The 20,109-nt window shown below is 38.7% G+C and overlaps 1 protein-coding gene across 1 annotated transcript in view; it reads left to right on the forward strand.

Moving 5' to 3' along the window:
- The window catches only part of LPP (LIM domain containing preferred translocation partner in lipoma), a 561,646-nt gene that overhangs the window by 533,094 nt on the left and 8,443 nt on the right, over window positions 1-20,109 (forward strand). Inside the window, exon 10 of the mRNA XM_004675087.2 lies at window positions 18,978-19,156. Within this exon, the coding sequence (XP_004675144.1) occupies window positions 18,978-19,156 (179 nt within the window). The remainder of the gene's footprint in view (window positions 1-18,977; window positions 19,157-20,109) is intronic.

Raw genomic sequence — 20,109 nt, forward strand, 5'->3', positions numbered from 1 at the left:
AAATGTCACTCAGTGGTGTTGCTTTCTGGACCTTGTATTTGAGGATGACACTCTGGAGCATGGCAAGTCAGTATCAGATAAATATATAATAAATAATATTGAAGTTTCACTGCTATTAATGACAAGAATATGAACTGGGTATGCAGAAGAGGGCAAGGGTGAATTTGCCAGTTGCTTGTATTTGGAAGGGATGAACAAGTTGGAGATACCAAAGAAGATGCTGAAATTTTTATTTTGGATGATAGTGGGTCTCATTCTCCTAAAATCAGAACATGGGAAGAACTCTTTGAAAAGATGACTATGTATTTAATGTCACCCTTATAATTCAAAACTTTAGAAACAATGATATGATTTTTTAATTGCCTCGTTGACTATAAAGTACTATACTTAGGAGTGAAAGCTTATCATTATACCCCATGCAGTTGTGTATATTTTTATGGTCTCATGTTCTTTATTTTAAACTTAGTCAAATATCTGTTCTTGAAACTATAAAAACAGGCAAGAAAGAGATGCATGAAATGCTAAGCCCAAGCTTACAACTGTCAATGACCTCTCACAGTAGCAACAACAGAAACCAGCCTTAGTTCAGTCAATCTGAAATAGCTGGGTAATGTTAAAATGCAGGTTATAAATGAATTATAGTCATCAGGGAGATTTATTAGGTGAAAATAAAAATTTTATATAAACATGAAGCAGGATCAGGACTAAGGGATGGGAAGGGACACTCCTAGGGAACCGAATGTAAGGAGGTTTTTGGTTACTTGCAGGATCCTGAAAGTGGGTATCTCTAAATTTTGCTCTCCAGGGAACCTCACTTACCTCTGATTGTTCTGGCCCTGCATAAGGTGTTTTTGCAAAAAAAAAGTAAATATATTTATGATCACAAAACGATCTTTATCCCATGAAGTTCCCTGGATGTGATTACAATCACTTGAGGCCTGTAATCTTACTGAATTCTTACATGTGTCTGCGCCATTGGGTGATAGAAGCAAAACCAGCCCAAGGTTGAGATAAGCCTCAGGTCTTATGTCTTGATTTTTCTAAGTATGGCTGAACTAACTAGTATATCATTTAAATAGACAATGATAGTTAAATTTCTACCTGGGATGGATACTCCTCTGAAGTGGTTTCCTCACTTACTGATGGAACATTCAAGGATTTTGAAGGGTCTGTCATTGGGAGGTCTGCAATCCAAGCTGCTGAAAGAAAAATGTCATGTTGTTGTTGTTGTTGTTGTTTTAATTTTAGGGTGATATTATTGATTGGTTTATTTATCTTTATCATTTATGTTCAAAGAAGTACACATTTTGAATGTGTACAATTTGGTGAGTTTGGAAATGTGAAGCCCCCATTATACTATCACCACAGTAAAGGTAATAGATACAGTAACCCCAAAGCTTCTCTATGTCCCTTTGATATTTTTTTGGTTTGTTTCATGATTAATATATATAAGAACTGCCTTCTTTTTCTGTTTTTTTTTTTTGAGATTTATTTATGCATACAGAACTGGGGTACATGTCAGAGGTGCAGGGGTAAGAAGATTCACAAGAGACAGAGTGGGGCACAGAGCAGGCAGATCAAGGAAGTACACTGCTGAGGGGAGCAGCGGGTGGGTCAGGAGCGGTCTGCCGCGCCATGTGGGTCACCTTCCTAGCTGGGGATCAAACTCATGCTGCAGTGGCTATGATAGCTTCATAGTGCCATGCTGTAACCTGTTGTGCCACCAGGGAGGGCCCCTTTTTCTGTTTTTAATGGTTTATTGAAATAAATTCACATACCATAAAACTACCTATTTTGGCATATTTATAGGTATATAAGTATTACACAATCTCTTTATCTTAGTTTATTTACTGATCCACTATTTACGACACTGTATGTGATTCAGGAGTGTAGGCCACACCTCTTCAGAAATATGTTACCACATCATGTGCCCCACTGAAGCACCCATAATTGTCTGCTATAGTGCACTGAGTCTTCCCTCTTTGCTTCTCAATCGCTAACCCTCACCCTTTGGTAGCCTTAATTCTACAGTCAGATTTCTAGGTTTTGTTTTGACTTTTCCTCTGTTTTATTTTTCTACATTCCACATATGAGTGAAATAATCTGATATTTGTCTTCTCCTTCTCCTCATTTCATTTAGCATAGTCCCCATAGTTCCATCCATGTTCTTGCAAATGGCAAGATTTCACTATGTATATATAGCACATTCATCCATTCGTCACTGGGCACTTAGTTTGTTTATATAGCTCAGCTATCTTAAATAGCTGTATCTATCCCATTGAATTATAAGTGTTTCTTGATTTTGTTTCATTCTTCCAGTATACACCTAGGAGTAAAAATTCTGAATCAAATGTTGACTAAAGCTCTACAAAAATTGAAGAAATAGTCAGAAAGCGAAAGCAAATCCTCAGGTGGGGGGTGTAGGGAGGATGAACAGGGATCTTTCATTTTTGCAGTAGTCTGTGTGAGTCCACTGTGCTACTGTGTTATAGGCAGATCAATGGCAAAAAGGGGAGCCTGGTTAGGAGGCTTTTTTTTTTTTGTTATTATCTAAATGAATGATGATGGAATATATGGTTGAGATCAACTGTAATGAGTGGAATTAAAATATTTAGTCAGAAAAATAAATAGGACCTGGTGCCTGTTAGGAAATAGGAAAAGGAAAGTTAGTGCTAACTCTCATATCAAACATCTTTCAAAGCTGTAGTTTTTGAAGTTTATCTGACCTGAACTTAATTGCTTTAAGGAAGAAGATAGAATCAATTAAAATATGTAAAATATGATCCTTAAAGTTATAAAAATTCCCAGTGTCTGCAACAGTGACAAATCCAACCAGGTAAAATCTGAGAGGGGCAAGATTCAAATCCATTCCTAACTTATACATTTGAGATCACTTAATTTGTCATCTGCTCATGTAAAAATAAAGCTAGAGGAGACCTACAAAATAAATTGACCACAAAATAAAACATGCAGGCCCAAAGAAAAGCATGTGAGCGTTTTGGCTGCCTTCCTATAAAGAGAGCTGTGCAGGACAGGGAGAGAGCAGCCTCTAGAGAGCGGTGTGCTCAGTTCTGGGTCCCACATATTGAGCAGAACCTTGCAAGTTAGAATTTTACAGAGGAAAGTTAAAAGAGTAAAGTGACAAGAATCATGTCCCATAAAAAAATGTTTGAAGGATTCCAGGTGTTCATCCTAGTAAAGACCAAGGGGAGATGCTATTGCCAGTACTTGCTGGAACTGTTGCTTAGGAGGCAGAAATAGGGTTAAGGAAACAGAAGGTATTTAAATCTAGCTAATAAAGAATGTTCTAACCATTAGACATGCCAATAGAATGGCTACCTTCCAGGAGGATTTTCTGTGACATGATATAAGCAGTCCCAGGTGCTAGACAAGCAGTTAACTGACTGGGATCTTCTAGAGAGATCTGTAGATCAGATTGACTGATCCAGATGGTTCTTAGGGTCATTCTCACTCTGATGTTGATTCATGATTCTGTAAGAACTTCTAGCTCCTTCATTTTCTTGTACAACTATCTTATAGAATAATTTTGCCTATACTAATCAATGCCCACACTAAAAGAGAACTGTTGTTTTTTCATATAGAGAGTTGTTAAAAATAATACTGGATACATTTGAAGAAAAGGAAGTGCATACATAGATTCCCATTGTCACTTTATTGCTATGCTGTTAGTAGTAATGAAAAATATATTGAATAATTCAAAAGCCCATTGTTCCCTGAATGGAGAGGGAAAGTTTATTTTATATGCATATGGCTTGGACATTATTGTTGTTCAAAAAGTCTTAGCCAAATAGTCGAACTTCCCTGATGAAGCTACAGTGCATTAATTTAAGGTGGCTAGGTCCAAATGTTAGTATTCATTCAGTTATTCAAGCATTCATTCAAGAATTTTTTCCATATTTTGCTCACCTACTTCAATGCTAGAAATGTTAAAGAAATTATCAAGTATGGTAGATGTGCTTATATTTCAATTATTATGGCTACATGCCTAACCTCTCCAAATACCTAGTAGTTGAAATGAGCAATCATCATTTTTTATCTCTCAGTCTGGTAATCAAGAATTTGATAATGTCTCAACTTAGAAGTTCTGGCTTAGGTTCTCTCATGAGGTTTCTCGGTCAGAGGTCACACACAGACTCCTTCACCTCCTTTCCTTACCCTTGGGACTGGGAATACTTGCACAGCTGTTCTGGGAAAACTGGAATTCTTTAGGTATTTCACTCAGTTCCCATATATTTTTCTCCAGCATGGTCATTTCAAGATAGCTCGACTTCCCACAGGGCAAAACAGGGCTTCAAAAATACATGTCTCAAGAAAAAACATCACATTTATGAGGAGCATTAGGAATCATATAGTATTGTTTATACTGCCGCCCAGGCTGTTAGAAATGTCCTTCCAAATCCCTTCCTCTCCTGGGTATAATTGTTAGGATCAGATATTTTTTTCTTTGTGTAGGAAAACTGGGGTATAGGCCAGAGATGCAGAGTGAGGGAGGTAGAGTACATATAGAGGATTTACCAGAGACAGTGCATGGAGAAGAAAAGCATATTTACTGAAATAAACTGCTGAAGGGAGCAGTGGTTGAGACAGAAGAGGTCTGTTGTACCATATGTGGGTCAGCTCCCTGTCTGGGGATCAAACTCAGGCCTCAGCTGTGATAGCACTGAGACTTAACCCTGGCCACCAGGGAGGACGCTATTAGGATCACATTTAAAAGAGAACATGCGAATGGAAGCATTTTTTCTTTCCTGATGACTGACTAGTATAGTGTGGATATATAGTGTGGATAACAGTATAGTGTGGGCCACAGAGTGAGTTCAGATCACATGGGCATAGTCCATTCTTCTGTCAACAGGCATTTAGGTTGTTTCCATGTTCAATTTAAGAAAGTAAAATACTTTTAAAAATTATTGTACATTAATAAAAGAAGTGAGGTTTATAGGTTCAGAGGGTATGGGATGGATAAAGAGAGAAGGATGGTGGTGAAATAAAAGACATTTTGAAGCAACCAGAAAAGTTTGATTGTGGGTCACTTATTTTGGGGGGGATGGGGTCATTTAGTTTTTTTTTTAAGATAAATAGATCATGGATATCTATATTTTCTTTTAAATATTACAGGAAAAAAATAGGAAGTCTTGAAAAAATGTATTTGTATAACCTTTCAATGACTTGTAGCAATTAAAATTACCTTTAACTGCCTTAATATCCCTTTCTTCTTTTATTTAATGCAATGTAGACATTTCTTATGATATAGCTAATGGGACTTGAAGCCAATCAAATGATTTATACCAAGTGTTCCAAAATGTAGTGAAGCCTAATTTGCATAATAAAAGAAGAGCGTGTGGCCTGCCATAGGAGTTGATGATGTCATCGTTGCAACATGCATGTGCCATGCTCTTCCCAGCACCTATACACGGGTGCCTGCTCTGCAGAGGATACAAACAGTGCTGTGGAAGAGCAGAAGGTGGGGAATGATTACTACAGGGGTTGCATTCACATGTCTGGGCCCCAACAACTGAACCATTTAACTCACCAAGTAGAATGTTCAGGGCAGAGACCACAGTCGGTCTAAAGGTGTGGCAATCCCAGAAACATGAAATGTTAACAAGTTTGGATTGAAAAGAATGAAGTTTGCATTGGGGGAGTGATGGATAGGTGCTAGGAGGGAGAAGGTTAGACAGTGTCCTGAAAGGCTTTGAGTGTGGCAGTAGGAAGCAGTGTGGGGTTCAGAACACAGGCATATATATGTTCCTCTTGAGTAATCTCTTCCATCTACAGTCTGTCCTGCCTTTGATAGTAAACATATCATCTTTGTTAAAGTTTGCTTCCCAGCTTAAACTGAACACAGACTCAAACCTTCAAATCACTTTTTTTTTTACCCACCACAAACAACTACAGGATGGCATGCATTTGAACAAATCAAAAGTAGTTTTGCTCTTCTAATTTTCAGAAATTTTGGCTAGATGCAGAGTGAGAAATTCATACCTTTTTCGAGTAGTGTGGGTTCTTTTTTTCCCAATCCCTCTCATCCATCTGGTTCTCTGGAGGTCTTGGAATCCAGGAAAGTGTTAGTTCACTGCTGAAATCCAAAAAAGACTGCTAAACTGTGAACGAAAATTTGCATTCCAGAGATACTGAAAGAGTTAGTCCACCACCGTTTTTGCAGCAGCAAAGAGAAAACATCTGCATTTTCTGTCCCCTTTGTCTTTGTCTTTCAGTTACGGAATGGAAAGCCCTGTACTCATCTGTGTCTTTCCTACCTACTTAATGTACACCACTTTGGCACAGCGAGGGTGAAGAGAGCAACTAAGACGTGTTTATTTTATTCCTACTATCAGAAAGTAACCTTTCAGACATAGTCTAAGGGGAACAAACTACTTCCCAATTCCCTGTGGGTTTTTCGGAAGGTTACAGACCTGTGAATGGGTCACAAAGCCAGGTGTTGGCCTTTCACCCCCACTGTGTACTCAGAAGGAAACTACCAGCCTCAGCCATGATGTTGGCATGTGGTTGTGGCCTTTCTAAGTTATGGCGCTGTCTTTTGTCTTCCACTGGCAGGCGTGTAATTAGAAGGGCTTGTTTTCAACAGAAGCCAAATCATTGCCAAATCTGTTCAACCGATCTCTAGAGAATGGGCCCCCTGGCTCTGCTCCCTGCCACTCCCAGGAGTTAGAGGCTTAAAGTTTTCCCTTTCTTTTGAAAGAGGATCCAGTTTGGTTCAAACAAGTTTTTCTGTCATCCCCCGGAGTACAAGACAAGACCTTCCATGACCCTAGTTGTTTGGCTCAGACCACTTGTGACTTGCTATAATTTAGGAAGTAATTGCAATTCATAAAGCCAGGTACAAAATAAACATCTTGGCAGAGCTGAGTTTCAGGCACCTCTGAAGGGAATCAACACGTGAACAGAATGGTATTGGGAACATTTCTAGTCTCTGCTTGCAGATTTTGATTCTAATGGATGATTCACAATGGATTTAATTCTGAGCTGAAATGTGCAGGCAGGCACTCATTACTATGTATACTCATAGCTGAAAATATCATCACTTAAACCCTGATTTTAGATTTTGCCCTGGATGGGTCAGTTACCCATAGCAGACACATAGAATAAGTAAAAAGAGCATTGTCCTACCTACTGTTGTATAATTAACTTCACATCATTTATATTCTTAGAGAACTTTGTAACACTGATTTTTTTGAGACATGTTCTCTTGCTGAAATAGAACGAAAGGACCTAAAAGTTGGAATAGAACTCAGGTGTTAGTTACTTTAATGTCATCTACTCATTTTCATTCAGCAAATACTTAAGTACCTGTTCTGTGTTAACCACTATGAATGTGGTAGTGTCTCCAACAGACTGGGAGGCAGATAAACAATAGCATGTCAGCAACTATCTTTATAAGGTGAGCTCAGGTAGTGGTACAGACTACGAAGAAAGTCAAAGGGAGACTGATTAAATGGTGATGGAAAGCCAGCTGCAGATGGTGATGAACTTTTCCGTATGTCCATGTGAATAGGTGTTATTGGGTAACTATTTGGAGTATTATTTCCACTCATTCACTTACTTAGTAAAATCTTTTTAAGCCCTTTCCATGTGTCAAACATTGTTCACTGAACTGGGACAAAGCAGTGAAAATGACAAAGAGCCCCACCCATTTGAAGCTTTTGTTCAATCCTCAAACCAATGTCCGAGCTTCCAGGGACTAAGAGGCCTATTAACTTAAGTATCTTATTTTATAGCTAAAAGAAATTAGGCCTGGAGGAGAGGCAAATGCTTTTTGGTGCTAGTAGCTAGCCTAGAGCACAGCCTTAACTTAGGGTTCACTTATTTTAGTCAGTGTACCATTCAGAGTCTCCTTACATGTCTTTTCAGCAGTTGCTTCCAACTTGTGCTGGGGCTAGTGTCATGACAGAAAAGTAAGTCTATTGGGAGCTCCTATCTACACTAAATTGAAGATAACAGGATTAAAGATTGTCAACACTGGTCATCAACACAAGCATCAAGGACTTTGAGGGACCCTGATTGCAGTTAAGTCATGTAAATGACCTCTACTATGTGTTTGCAACAAGCCTTCTTTGTATAGATCCCACGTATTAGGTGATGTGGGCATGTAAACTAATTAAAAATATAAAAGTAACTATGTGGGAAACACAATTAACAAAAAAGAAAGAATATCACATGTTCCCAAAATCCTAACATATAGGCTTGCGATGTTTCTGTGTGCATCTCATTTTATTTTGTCTCAGGTAATAAAAGCAGTGGAAAGGAAGCTCACATGATTAGTTCAAAGACTGAAGAACCAAAAATTAGGATCATTCCTCATATGGGACAGTAATTTTTCTTAGGGAAAGATCTTTATAACAATATCTTTACATTTTTAAAGAGCATATCTTACATTTCTTATCTCACTAACAGTGATTAATATTTCATTCTGCAGGTGAAAAAACTGGTACTCAGGTTATGGAATTTTATTTGAGATGCTGTGTATTCTAGAAAGTGACTGTCTCAGTGGAACTGTTTTGTCTATTAAGAATCCCTATTTGCAGGCCCTCCCTGATGGCAAGTGGGTTTAAACATAGCACTATGAAGCTATCACCAGTCACTGCACCACAGGTTGAATCCCCAGCCAGCAAAGTGACCCACATGGCACAGCAGACCTCTCCTGTCTTTCCCACTTCTTCTCTCTGAAGTGTATTTCAGTAGTTCACCCTGTTCTGCTTCACATTCTGTCTATGGCGAATCCTCTTACCTCCTGCACCACTGGCCTGTACCCCAGTTCATGTATGCATAAATAAATAAATCTTTAAAAAAATACACTTTCTACTTATAAATTGCTGGTAGCAGGAATTATGAAAGTTGGACCTAAAATATTATGACATGAAGCTGAAAATAGGATTAGCTTCTCTGGTTTATTGGCTAGAGGGCCTCCATATTTATCAGTGTGAGACAACCTTGCTTTGACAGTGGCAAAATTCCAAAGAACTCAGCCTAATTATTTTTATATTGGTGATGTAAGTAATTATGTCAAAAACTTGTTTATCACTAACCAGAATAATTGTCTTATTTTTATTGTTAGCAAGGACTAAAGCACTAAAGCTTTGTTATTCAAAGAGGAAACTAGTGGACTTTGGGAAAGAGCATTTGACTACTGCATAGAAACCAGGTTATCTGGGTCCTGAACTCAGCTCTTAAACCAAATAGTTTACAACAATGAGCAAATTAACTTCCCTGAATGCAGGAAATTTATCCTACTGTATAAAATGAGAGAGTTGGACAAGATGATTTTAATAATTTTTTGAGCACAAGCTAACTGTTTTTACAGCACAGCAATTTGCTAAAGATTAATAACTACATTTGGTACCATTGCCATTTTATGGAACTATAGAAAATAATAGAAAATATTAATTAATTGGAGGAATAATGTAGAAGAATGAATCTTTGTCGTTGCACTTGGAACACAATTTCAAATCCTGACCATATTTATAATCAGGTGACATCCATCATTCTCCCTGATAGGACAGATTTTGGGAGGGATTAAGTGAAGTCCTACTCAAGCATACTTAGTCTTCCAAGGCAAGCAGTTTTGGTTTTCGAGGATAAAAGAAAATGTTACTTTGATGAAGAGCCAAGAAAAGCATGGGCTTGGGGTATAATAGTGTTTATATAAAGCAAAAGTAACTTTTCTACAAAATTCAAGTGACATAAAAAACCTCTCAGGAATCAGAAGTTCATTTTATGTTACAACATTATCCAGTTGTCCCAGACTCTCAAGCACAGGATCCCTTATGTCATCAATTAAAAGAAAAAAAAAAAAAGTAAAGATGTAAAATACAGGATAATTGATAGCCAAGTGAAAAATATTTTTAAATTAGAAATATAGTGGTTAGATATAATAATAGAATAATTCAATTAAACTATCAAGGAGTGATATATTAATTAAATGTGCCCTCAGCCCTTAGAATTTGTGAAGAGAATTACATAGAACTGACATTTATTAAAGGGCTGGGCACTGAGTACTCACTTTCATGTGTGTGATCTCATAGAAGCCTCATAACACTGCAATGGAGACATTTTCCATCTTGCCTCATAGATAAGGAAACTGAATAACCAGAGAGGTCAAAAAGTTGCAGAAACTTGGAAATACAGGCCTGCTACATCTATTGTGAGGACTTTTTTTTATAGTTATTTATTTATTTATTTATTTTACTATACGTGGAAGACTTCGTAGTATGGTTTCTGAGTTAACAAGTCCCAACAGACTATCTTGAAGGTGTTATAAAGGCAATCTGTGATCTGGCTTAACTTGTACTGAAAAGAATTATCTCCACCAGCACCGCCTTCTCCCCTCCCCACAACAGTCTCAGGGGAGTTATGTGATCTTTTTTTTTTTTTTAAGATTAATTTATTTATTCATACAGAACTGGGGTACAGGCCAGAGATGCAGAGGGTGAAAGGATTCACCAGGGACAGAGTGGGGAGCAGAACAGGCAGATGGACGAGGTACATTGCTGAGGGGAGCAGCAGGCAAGACAGGAGAGGTCTGCCGCGCCATGTGGATCTCCTCTGGGGCAGGCGGGGATGGAACTCATGCGCAAGTGGCTTCAAGCTTCTTAGTGCTGTGCTTTAACCTGCTGCACCACCAAGGAGGGCCCGATCTTTTATTTTTTTAATCATACTTTCCCTCCCCCCATTCCACTACCACTCGCCCACTCCCAGCCCCCAGCACACACACACACACACTAAGTTCAGTTACTTTCCAGAAGGGAAGAGAAGACTAGACAAGGGAGACAGAGCCAGCGAGAGTAAGGAGGTAAGAAGACACTGAACTAGGACTTTTAAATTTTACCTCTGGTATGAAGGTCTGAGTTGCTGATCAAGTCCAGCCTTTGCACCCACGGCATTTGTTTCAAGAATGAGGAGACTGTCAAGAGAAGTATTTTTGAATAACTAGTACCATGAAGGCATCAAGTCTTAAGGTGAACTCACTGTAGGCCTTAAGGTATAGAGAAACTGTCCTTGAATTGTGTATTTTTCTTTTTTTAAATTTACTGAAGCTCAGATCATAGTCCCAATCCTGATGCTTTAGATCCTCAGAATAAACAGCAGGATATTATTTCCTTTGTGAAGAATGTGATTTATAACTTATGGCTAAATTGAACAAAATGACCAATTTGTCTTGATCTTTTGTTCTTTCAATGGATTTTTCTCATGGCTTTCAGATATACCTCTTAAATTTAAAGCCAGTTGTTTAGTCCAAACTTAAACAGAAATCCTTCGACATTTTTTTTTTTAATTCTGTGTTAATAGTTATACATGTCTCTGTGTTAGGCTAATACACAGAGGCTGGAAGTTTCATGTGCCCCTCCACCACGGCGGCCCAGTATACTGGTTTTGTTACAGTAGTTGCCTGTGAGATGAATTTTTTCAGCATTAGTGTATACAGCACTTAGATAATAAAAACTCTTGTTCTAACACAACATTAATTCCAAAAATGATTAGAAGGCACTTTTTTCAAGATATAACTCATATCCCACCTAGAATGGGTTCCCAGGATCCCCTGCCACCACCACATTGGCAGCTCCCAACCATTTAGATAATGACTCTCTTCTCTGTCTCCATCACACATTACTCATACCTCTATTATAGCCATTTGTTGTGCCCTTTGCTTCTAATCAGTTGTTTAAAAAAGTATCTGTTTTTTCCACTGTGTTGAGACACTCCTAAGCCACTGATGGTATCTTTGAATTTTCTCTCTTCCTCCATATCTACCAGGAAACCGAACACTTGGTCTGAGTCAGTAGGCTTTCTGCAGTGCTAAATTAAATGGGGAGTCAGCGTCTCTATAGGGGATACATAAAGAAGCTGAGGTAATACGGGCATTGAATGCAAAGACTTGCTAAAATAATTCACAGAAATGAACTATAAGAACATTGAAGCCCTTGCACTAATTGTCAGTTACAGGTTTCAGAGTTGTCATTTTTATCAGCATGACATCAAAAGAAAATATATTGAAGGGTTTGATGTCATCTAATAAGTTAATTAAAATTTTTTCTTATCTTAGATAATTCAGATCCTTTTCTACAGTATTCTGCTTCTGATTAGAAAATCACAGGTGTCGGGATGAGATGGCACTAGAGGCTTGTCAGAATTGTTTTCAGTCTGTTCTGAAATACATATTAGATATAGATACACATACAGATATAGATACAGACGAGGGTATAGATACAGGTGAAAGACATTCACTTGGAAATGCAAGAAACATTTTAATAAGAAGTGCCTGCTTCCTTGGGAAGCAGAGCTGTTGAAAGGTTTTGAGTTGTAGTTGGCACTTTGTAGATCTATCGAGGTAAAACGATGTCTTCATCAGCCAAGGAAACCCAAAAGTCCTTCCATTGTTTGGGAAGACTTGACTACTAGAATCAGGGATACACTTGTATTCTGAAATTCAGTTAGGTAACATAATTATTCAAGTTTAAATAATAACACTGACATTTCAATGGAAGTTCATGAGTCATAGCCCTCTTCTCTTTTTACTACACTCCATTGCAATTCTGTTGGAACACCTACACTGAGCTGTGCTTCCCAACTTTTTTTACATCTTGATTCATGTGGAATGATGGCATTTATTCTGCACACTGGAGTAAGTAGATGAGGCTTCTCCTGGGGAAAGGTGACCAATCACCCAGACCAACCTCTATCCCTTGGGGCTCTCCCAAGGTGGCGCCCCTGAGGCACACTGTGTCCTCATCTGCCTGCTGAAAGATTCTGAAGTACAGAATTGTTTTGCATGGGTAAAAAGAATAATTTCATTTCATGTAAAGTGTTTTTCTGAAGTTTGTTAGTTCATCAACTAGGCAGCATTTTTGGAGCATCAATTTTATGCAAAGATACTGTTGCAGATTTTGAGAATTCAGGCTCCATACATTTTTGCATCCTGTAGAAGCCAATGAAATTGACAGTAAACTTGACATGGATCTTTCCTCTCTTTATTTAGATGCAAATAACTTGTGGGATATCAGCCCAAATACCTTGTAGTCCCAGTATGGAATGTGTCTACCAAAATATGGAATGAATGTATTTTGATAGAGCAGGTGAATTCTGCACTGGGTGTGCAAGTGAGACACCTCCATTCTAACTCCATGAGCTGTTTCCCCTCTCTCTGTGCCTGGGAATCTTGAAAAACTGGTAGTTGGACTAAAATCATGGTTTTGAAATATCCAATGTGCTGTTCCCAAGGCTCTGTGCTTTTACTCTCTCACTCTACAAAAATATTTTTGATACATTTGGAGGTTATTTCTTGATAAATTGCCCCATAAACAAATGATAAACAAGTGAGGGAAGTTGAAATTTCCCAAAGTGGAGTAATATCTAAAGACTTTTACAAGTCTGATATTTTCTGACTCTTCCTTTTTCTTCTTTTTACTCTTAACTCACAAAAGTAAAATTATCCACTACATGAGCTATCATCCTTGTTTTTCCAGTAGTCTTTCCTGTTCCAATATTGCTTTCATACCTAAAAGGAAAAAAAAATTAAAGATAGCATATAAGATCACATTTTAATTTTATGAAATTAAAATTTTAACATTTCTAAATGGCAACACTTTATAGACTTCTGATTCTTCAAATAGTTGTATCTTGATTTAAAATACTCAACATAGAACATATATATGCCTAGGTGATATATAAAAAATCATAGGACTATTGCTTTCTTTGTGGTGATTATTTTACCATCCCATAGCTAACAATTATGTTACCTATATGCTTCATTTATATTCAGATGATTCTTCCATTTCTTCTGACTGTGAGGTAGAGGTATTTATACAAAATCCAAGGATAGAACAGATACAACCAGATTGTATCTCTAATTTAAAAACAGTTCCATTAGGAAGTTTTGTGTACAACGTTTGTTTGTGATTTTATTTTTATTTTCACTTAACATTTTGTTTTTAATCATAATTGTATTGCCATATTTCAGGAAAAGTTTGTTGTGTCCTTTAGCAATTGATTAAGTCCTTGCTTTTTCCCGACTCTTCTGATATCTTCTCCTTTTGTCATAACTTCATTGCAATAAATACCTACAATAATTTCTTAAAATCTTTAAGCAATAGCAAGAATGGGGGTGGGTGTGTTTTCTTCATTTAGCTTAAGCAATAAGGTATTTCATAGCTGGTTCCAGGTACCTACTGTATCATGCGCTCTCCAAGCCCTGGGCCCAGATAGTTACTCTTGTGGATGCTCTGGTGAGCTGCTGCCCAGCTTCCCTTCAGCACTGAGGCTCCTGTTCCTCCAGCTGCTGTGCTGCTGGTACTGACAACTCATAGCTGAGCCTCTCTTTGTTAATCACCCTCAACAAAAGGGAACCTCTTCACATAGATCTTGAAGATCCCTTCTTGGGAACAGTCTGTGTCCATTGACTAGCAGCTATAATGGTGTACAATCCCTATCCTCTAGCTTCAAGGAAGGTCAGCTCTGTCAGCCCATTTGTATTGGGTAAGTCTCAGCCTGTTGATAACAACACAATCAGCTAGAAATAACTGGGCACTCACTTGTGACCCAGTGAATTCCCCCGCACTTTCCCCCATTACACCATTACAAATGGACTAGGCATGGTTCTCATTGTAGCTATAAGGTGCCCTTCAGAAATAACCAGTAGGATACTGAAAAAATAGAAGTTTATTACTTGTAAGACCTAGAAATTAATACAGCACAGAGCACATGCATGACTGAGGTCATTCTTCCATTGAAACCAAGGGAGGAAGTTTAGGGTCCAAGGGCATAGTCTTTATTGAATTTTAACCGTAAGAGAGATAATGTAAAGTAACACAGTAAGACAAAAGAAGGAAAAAGGAAAGGGATAAGTTAAGTCCCCACTGACCAGTGATCTAAATTAACCAGGATCTAGAAAACAAGGAAGCTTTAGGAGAAGCAGCCAGGCTTTTTATCTTGTTGTTATGTGACTGACAATGCTTTTGTCTAAGTTAGCCCTCTGTGAGGTTGATCTCAGGGACACTCTAAGAACTCCCTGCATGCACTTCTGTTTCAGAACCGGCTTCCTATGACTCTGGCTCCCTGGGGGTAAGGAAAGATGGTCACAGTATGTTCATAAAGGTTGACATAAACTGTGAAGTCAAGTCTGTTCAGTGGCATAAAAGAGGCATGATGCAATCCTATGGGAGTGGAAGAAGTGGCTTTTTTTTTTTTTTTTTTGCTAGAATACAACAAAGGAAGAGTTAGGAAAGTTCTCACAGAAGAGGTGATATTTGAACATAACTTTGAAGAAGTCTCAAAAAATGGACGTGAGGTTGTCTAAAATTGTAAAAGAATATAGCTCATTAAAGATGTGGCAGAGAGCTCGGTGTAGCAATGGGAAGGTAGAGTAAATGGAATGAACAAGCAGTAGATAGCTCACAAATCACTACTAATTTTGAAGGTTCTTATATTGGAACATGTTACTTCCACTTCCTTCCTCATCTGTCACACGTGGCACATCCACTTCACATTTGGATGCAGTTTGAGTAGATTCACTTAAAAATGATATTATTCCAGGTATTTCACAGAAGATAGTTCTTTTTCTGATGTGCTTTTAGTTATTAACTATTGACTTTTAAACTACTTTTAAGAAAGGCTTCATGTTTATGAGAAAGATAGCATCTTTTTGTCTAATTTTAAAACTGCCTTCTATAAGAAAACACAAAAACCTTCTTCTATGGTGCTTAAAATTCTACCATTAAAATTTTCTGGCATTCCAATTGGTAATGCATAGTGAAGGCTATATAGTGCAAGTTTCCAACACCCCAATCTTCTTCCTTTGCAACAATTGCTTCTATTATCTCTAGTAATGGAAACATTGACCTTTCCCTGTTGTTAATACCAGTACATCATAGAGTAATGAAATTGCTGAGTTGGAATTAATCATAGTTTGACAGATGAGTAAACTAAGGTGTAGATAAAAGAAATTATTCACCCAAGGTCATACAGTGGATGTTAACAAAGCCAGAAGCTAATTCATAATCTTCATCTCCCTTCTATGACTGCGTAATGAATTCATCATGTATCTCTCTAAAATACTGGGAGTGGGTCCATCTAAGGTACCAGGTCTACCTCTGCCCCTGATGAACCCTGTCACGCAGATTCGAAAGTGTCAGCAGTCCTGGTTTGTTTTCCACCTGTGAAATCAGAGGCAGGGACTAGAGGAACTATCAGGGCCTTCTGCTTGACACTTGTGAGAGTCTCTATTCTTTATCTCAAAATAGAAAAGTTTCAAAGTGCAGCTAGAGATTGAAAGGGGATGAGTGTAAGGGAAAGCAAACTGGCTGGGGAGGTTAATATGTCCTCCACCATCAGCAAGCCTGTTTCTAGTCAGCTGCTTTCCTGGGACCTTTATTTTCGGATTTGGGAGCACTTTACATGTCTCACTTTCAGCATATATTACTCTGTTTTCCTTGATAGCAGAAATATTCAAATTACCTGTCCTTCAAACAGTTCTTCTTCCATGGACCGTATCATCTGTCCTTAGAGAGTGACAATCTTACATATTGATGCTGATTTTGAGTAAATGGGCTAAATCATACAGCCAAGCCTCAATGCAATTTATTTTTTTTCTGGTTTGCTCAACTCTGTTACAGGGATGGCTTTAAAAAAAAAAAAAAGAAAAGAAAAGAAAAGAAAGAAAGAAAGAAAAATTCCATAGAGAAGTTAGAGCCCTGGGAAGATAGGACCCAGCCACCCTAGCTCCAATTGCTAGGGAAGAAAGAAGGCAAGATGCTTATTGTCAGACCATCATCATCTCCAGACTCCATCTTTTGTTCTACTGCTATTTTAATTTTACCACTTCAAAGGAGAGAAGAAAATAGGTTAACAGTTTCCATGAGTTTAAACTGTGAGTAGGAGCCTACTGAGTGATTTCAGAACCTGGCAACCACAGGTTGCCCGTGATAGATTTACCAGTTCATCTAGTGATGGATTCCACAGCCCAGAGAGTTGGGTCCACACTGTGTTGCCAGAAAGGGATGTAAACAATATTCCTTCATTCATGCTTTTTGCGTACTTTCATAGTGGGCTTATTTTTATTCCAGGTGGAATATCGGGTATCATCTGGGACAGATGAAATACATTCTTAAGATATAGGCCTTGCCTATAAAGACACTGTAGTCTAGCAGGGGAAAGAGACACATGCATATATAATGTTATATAATAATAAGCAACAAAAAGCACTTGAGAAGGGAAGAGAAAGAAGCAATATATTATTTACAGTGAAGTAATGAAGTCTTCAAGGGAGGTTTTACTGAGGAATTGCCTTCTGAACTACACTAGAAAAGTTAAAAGAACAAACTGATTCATTCTAGGTGTTAGCCAATGCACAGAAGAGTGGAAACTTCCCATTAAGTTTGAGTCAGTTAGCAATCTGGCGCATTAGGGGAACCTAAGGCTGGAGAGGGAGGTTAGATATCAGTTAAAAAACTAGCTCTTTTTACATTGTGGATCCATGTGATTTGCTGAGAGCAAGAAAGATATTTGGTTACACAAGTGTTTTGGAAAGGAAATTGGACGTCATTTTGTGGATGGAAAATACTACAAAAGAGGCATAAATAAGGAAGCCATCTAGCCACCTACCACATGAACATTTAAAGGTGTTAATGGTAAGAGGACAATAACCTTTTACCTGCATTATTCCGTGCATCTCTTCCAGTACTACATTTTCTAATGAGACCCCCATCCCAGCTTAATTCAAGATTGTAAACTCAGTGTATCCAGACATCTCAGTTGGAATATAGCATATTTCATGTGAAACATGTTTGTTTAGTAAGAAATGGAATTCTAGGAACACAAATTAATTTTTTTCAATTATCAATAAATGGTAAACCTTTTGAGGGGTGTGCATTTTTAAAAACTTAGCATATTTTAAAGCCAAATAAGTTGGCAGTATTTGCCTCTTAAAGCCATGCCTCCTCTATGTACATTCCCATCAAGCATTCAAACCCTGTTACTTGGAAATGGTATTAGAATCAAGGATTTCAATGACTGAAAGTCTCGTTGACTTGCTGAACTCTGGGTTTCATGGGGATCATGCCTGTGAGTGTCAGTCATCAGACAGACCATTCTCTAAGACAGTAGTGACAGTGATGAACCCAGTAGTTCTTTGACAGTGAATCAAGTTTTAACAGTGAGGTGACTTCTTTTTCAAGTGGGGAACCTTGGCTGGGTTGTTCAGGGATCAAGACACCACAGCTATAGAGCAATCCCAGCCTACCACATGGCCTTTGTAAATACAGTTTTATTAGAGCAATAATGCTCATTTACTTATGAACTTTCTACAGCTACCTTCATGCAACAATACAAAATTAAGCTGTTTAAACAAAGCCAGAAATACTTATTCTGTAGGGTGGATTGCCATCCACCCCTGTTGTGGTGGAAAGGAACATGGGTGTAAGTCAGAAGATAGGTTCTAAATTGTAGATTTGCCACCTACCATCTGGCTAATCATAGAAAAGTCACTTTATCCACCTCATTTTCTCTCTAGTTCTTTCTTTAATACAAATCCTCAGCCATCCTTTGAGTCCTATGAAAAGCTTATGGGCCAATGTGTTCTTTAAAAGTTCTTGTCAAGGGCCCTCCCTGGTGGCACAATGGGTTAGAATGCAACACAGCAAGCTAGCACAGCCACTTCAATGTGAGTTCAATTGCCCGCCCCGGAGGTGACCCACATGGCACAGCAGACCTCTCCTGACCCACTCACTGCTTCCCTCAGCAGTATACTTTATCAGTCGGCCTGTTCTGCTCTCCACTCTGTCTCTGGTGAATCCTCTCACCACCCCTGCATCTCTGGCTTGTACTACAGTTCTGTATGTATAAATAAATAAATAAATATTTTTTAGAAAAAGTTCTGTCAAGCTGTAAGTCACAGAAGTGGAGGTTCCTTCAGTCCCAGCCTAACAGTGGCATTTCTCTTTCCCTCCCAGAATACCCTGGAGCAATGCAGCGTGTGCACCAAGCCCATCATGGAGCGAATTCTCCGAGCTACCGGGAAGGCCTATCATCCTCACTGCTTTACTTGTGTGATGTGCCACCGTAGCCTGGATGGGATCCCATTCACTGTGGATGCCGGTGGCCTCATCCACTGCATTGAGGACTTCCACAAGTAAGTAGCTGACTCCCTCTTCCAGCACATCAGTCCTTTCACTGTTTGTTCCTGTAGCCTGGCATCTGAGGTTCTCTCTCAGAGCTGTGGAAAATCAGGATGTGGTAGGACCTTATAAAAGAGTATACAGGAGATCTGGGATCCTCCAGCTTGGCCTCTGCTCCACACTTTTCCAGAGCATGTCCATCTCATCTTGTATGGTTCCAATTGTGAGAGAGCTAACTTAGCCTCAGAGCATATGTGTTGGAAAGAGGCAAGATTCCCAGGTAGCACTCCCTGGCCTAACATCAATAAGATCACTAACATTGAACAGTTTCCTCAGTTTCTCTGAACTTTTCAGTTTGGCCATTAGATCAGTTCCTGTCTTAAAGCTCCAACTGTGACAGCCCAGTATTGTCTCAAGATCTTTTGTCTACCTCTTTGCTAAACACAAGTACAGAACAATTCAGTCCCTCTAACCAATGTGAACTCACATTTGGAGTCAGTTTCATGCCATTCTCAACACATCCCCCCACCCTTTCCTATCTTCCTTCCCTATCCTGGTCTTCTTTTCCTTGGGACATTTTCTAATGAAATTAATTAATGTATGTTGTGCAGTCTTTTGAGGAAAATTATAAGTAGACCCTCAGGGTCAAGACCAAACACTCATGGACCTAGAAACATATGTCCCCTGGTCTTCAGTGTTCCCACTTGTAGGTCCCTCTTTCTCTATTGTAGCCAGGGTTTTCAGGAAATTATACAGTTTTGTGGTTTTATTTGTTTTTGTTTTTATTTGACCAGTTCCTTAGTGGGGTTACAGTTGGGGCATTAGATGTGACTTGTAAGTGGCAGACAGGAAGGTTTCCTGGCTGGTGTGTATGGGGCAGTGACTTTGCAGATGATCTGAAGCTCACAGTGGGATGAAGGCCTGTGGCTCACCAGTCTGGGTATCCATTTCATGGCCTCCAGATGTT

This window comes from Condylura cristata, unplaced genomic scaffold (assembly GCF_000260355.1).
Source record: "Condylura cristata isolate star-nosed mole 26May11 unplaced genomic scaffold, ConCri1.0 scaffold00003, whole genome shotgun sequence".
NCBI classification, from domain to species: Eukaryota; Metazoa; Chordata; class Mammalia; order Eulipotyphla; family Talpidae; genus Condylura; species Condylura cristata.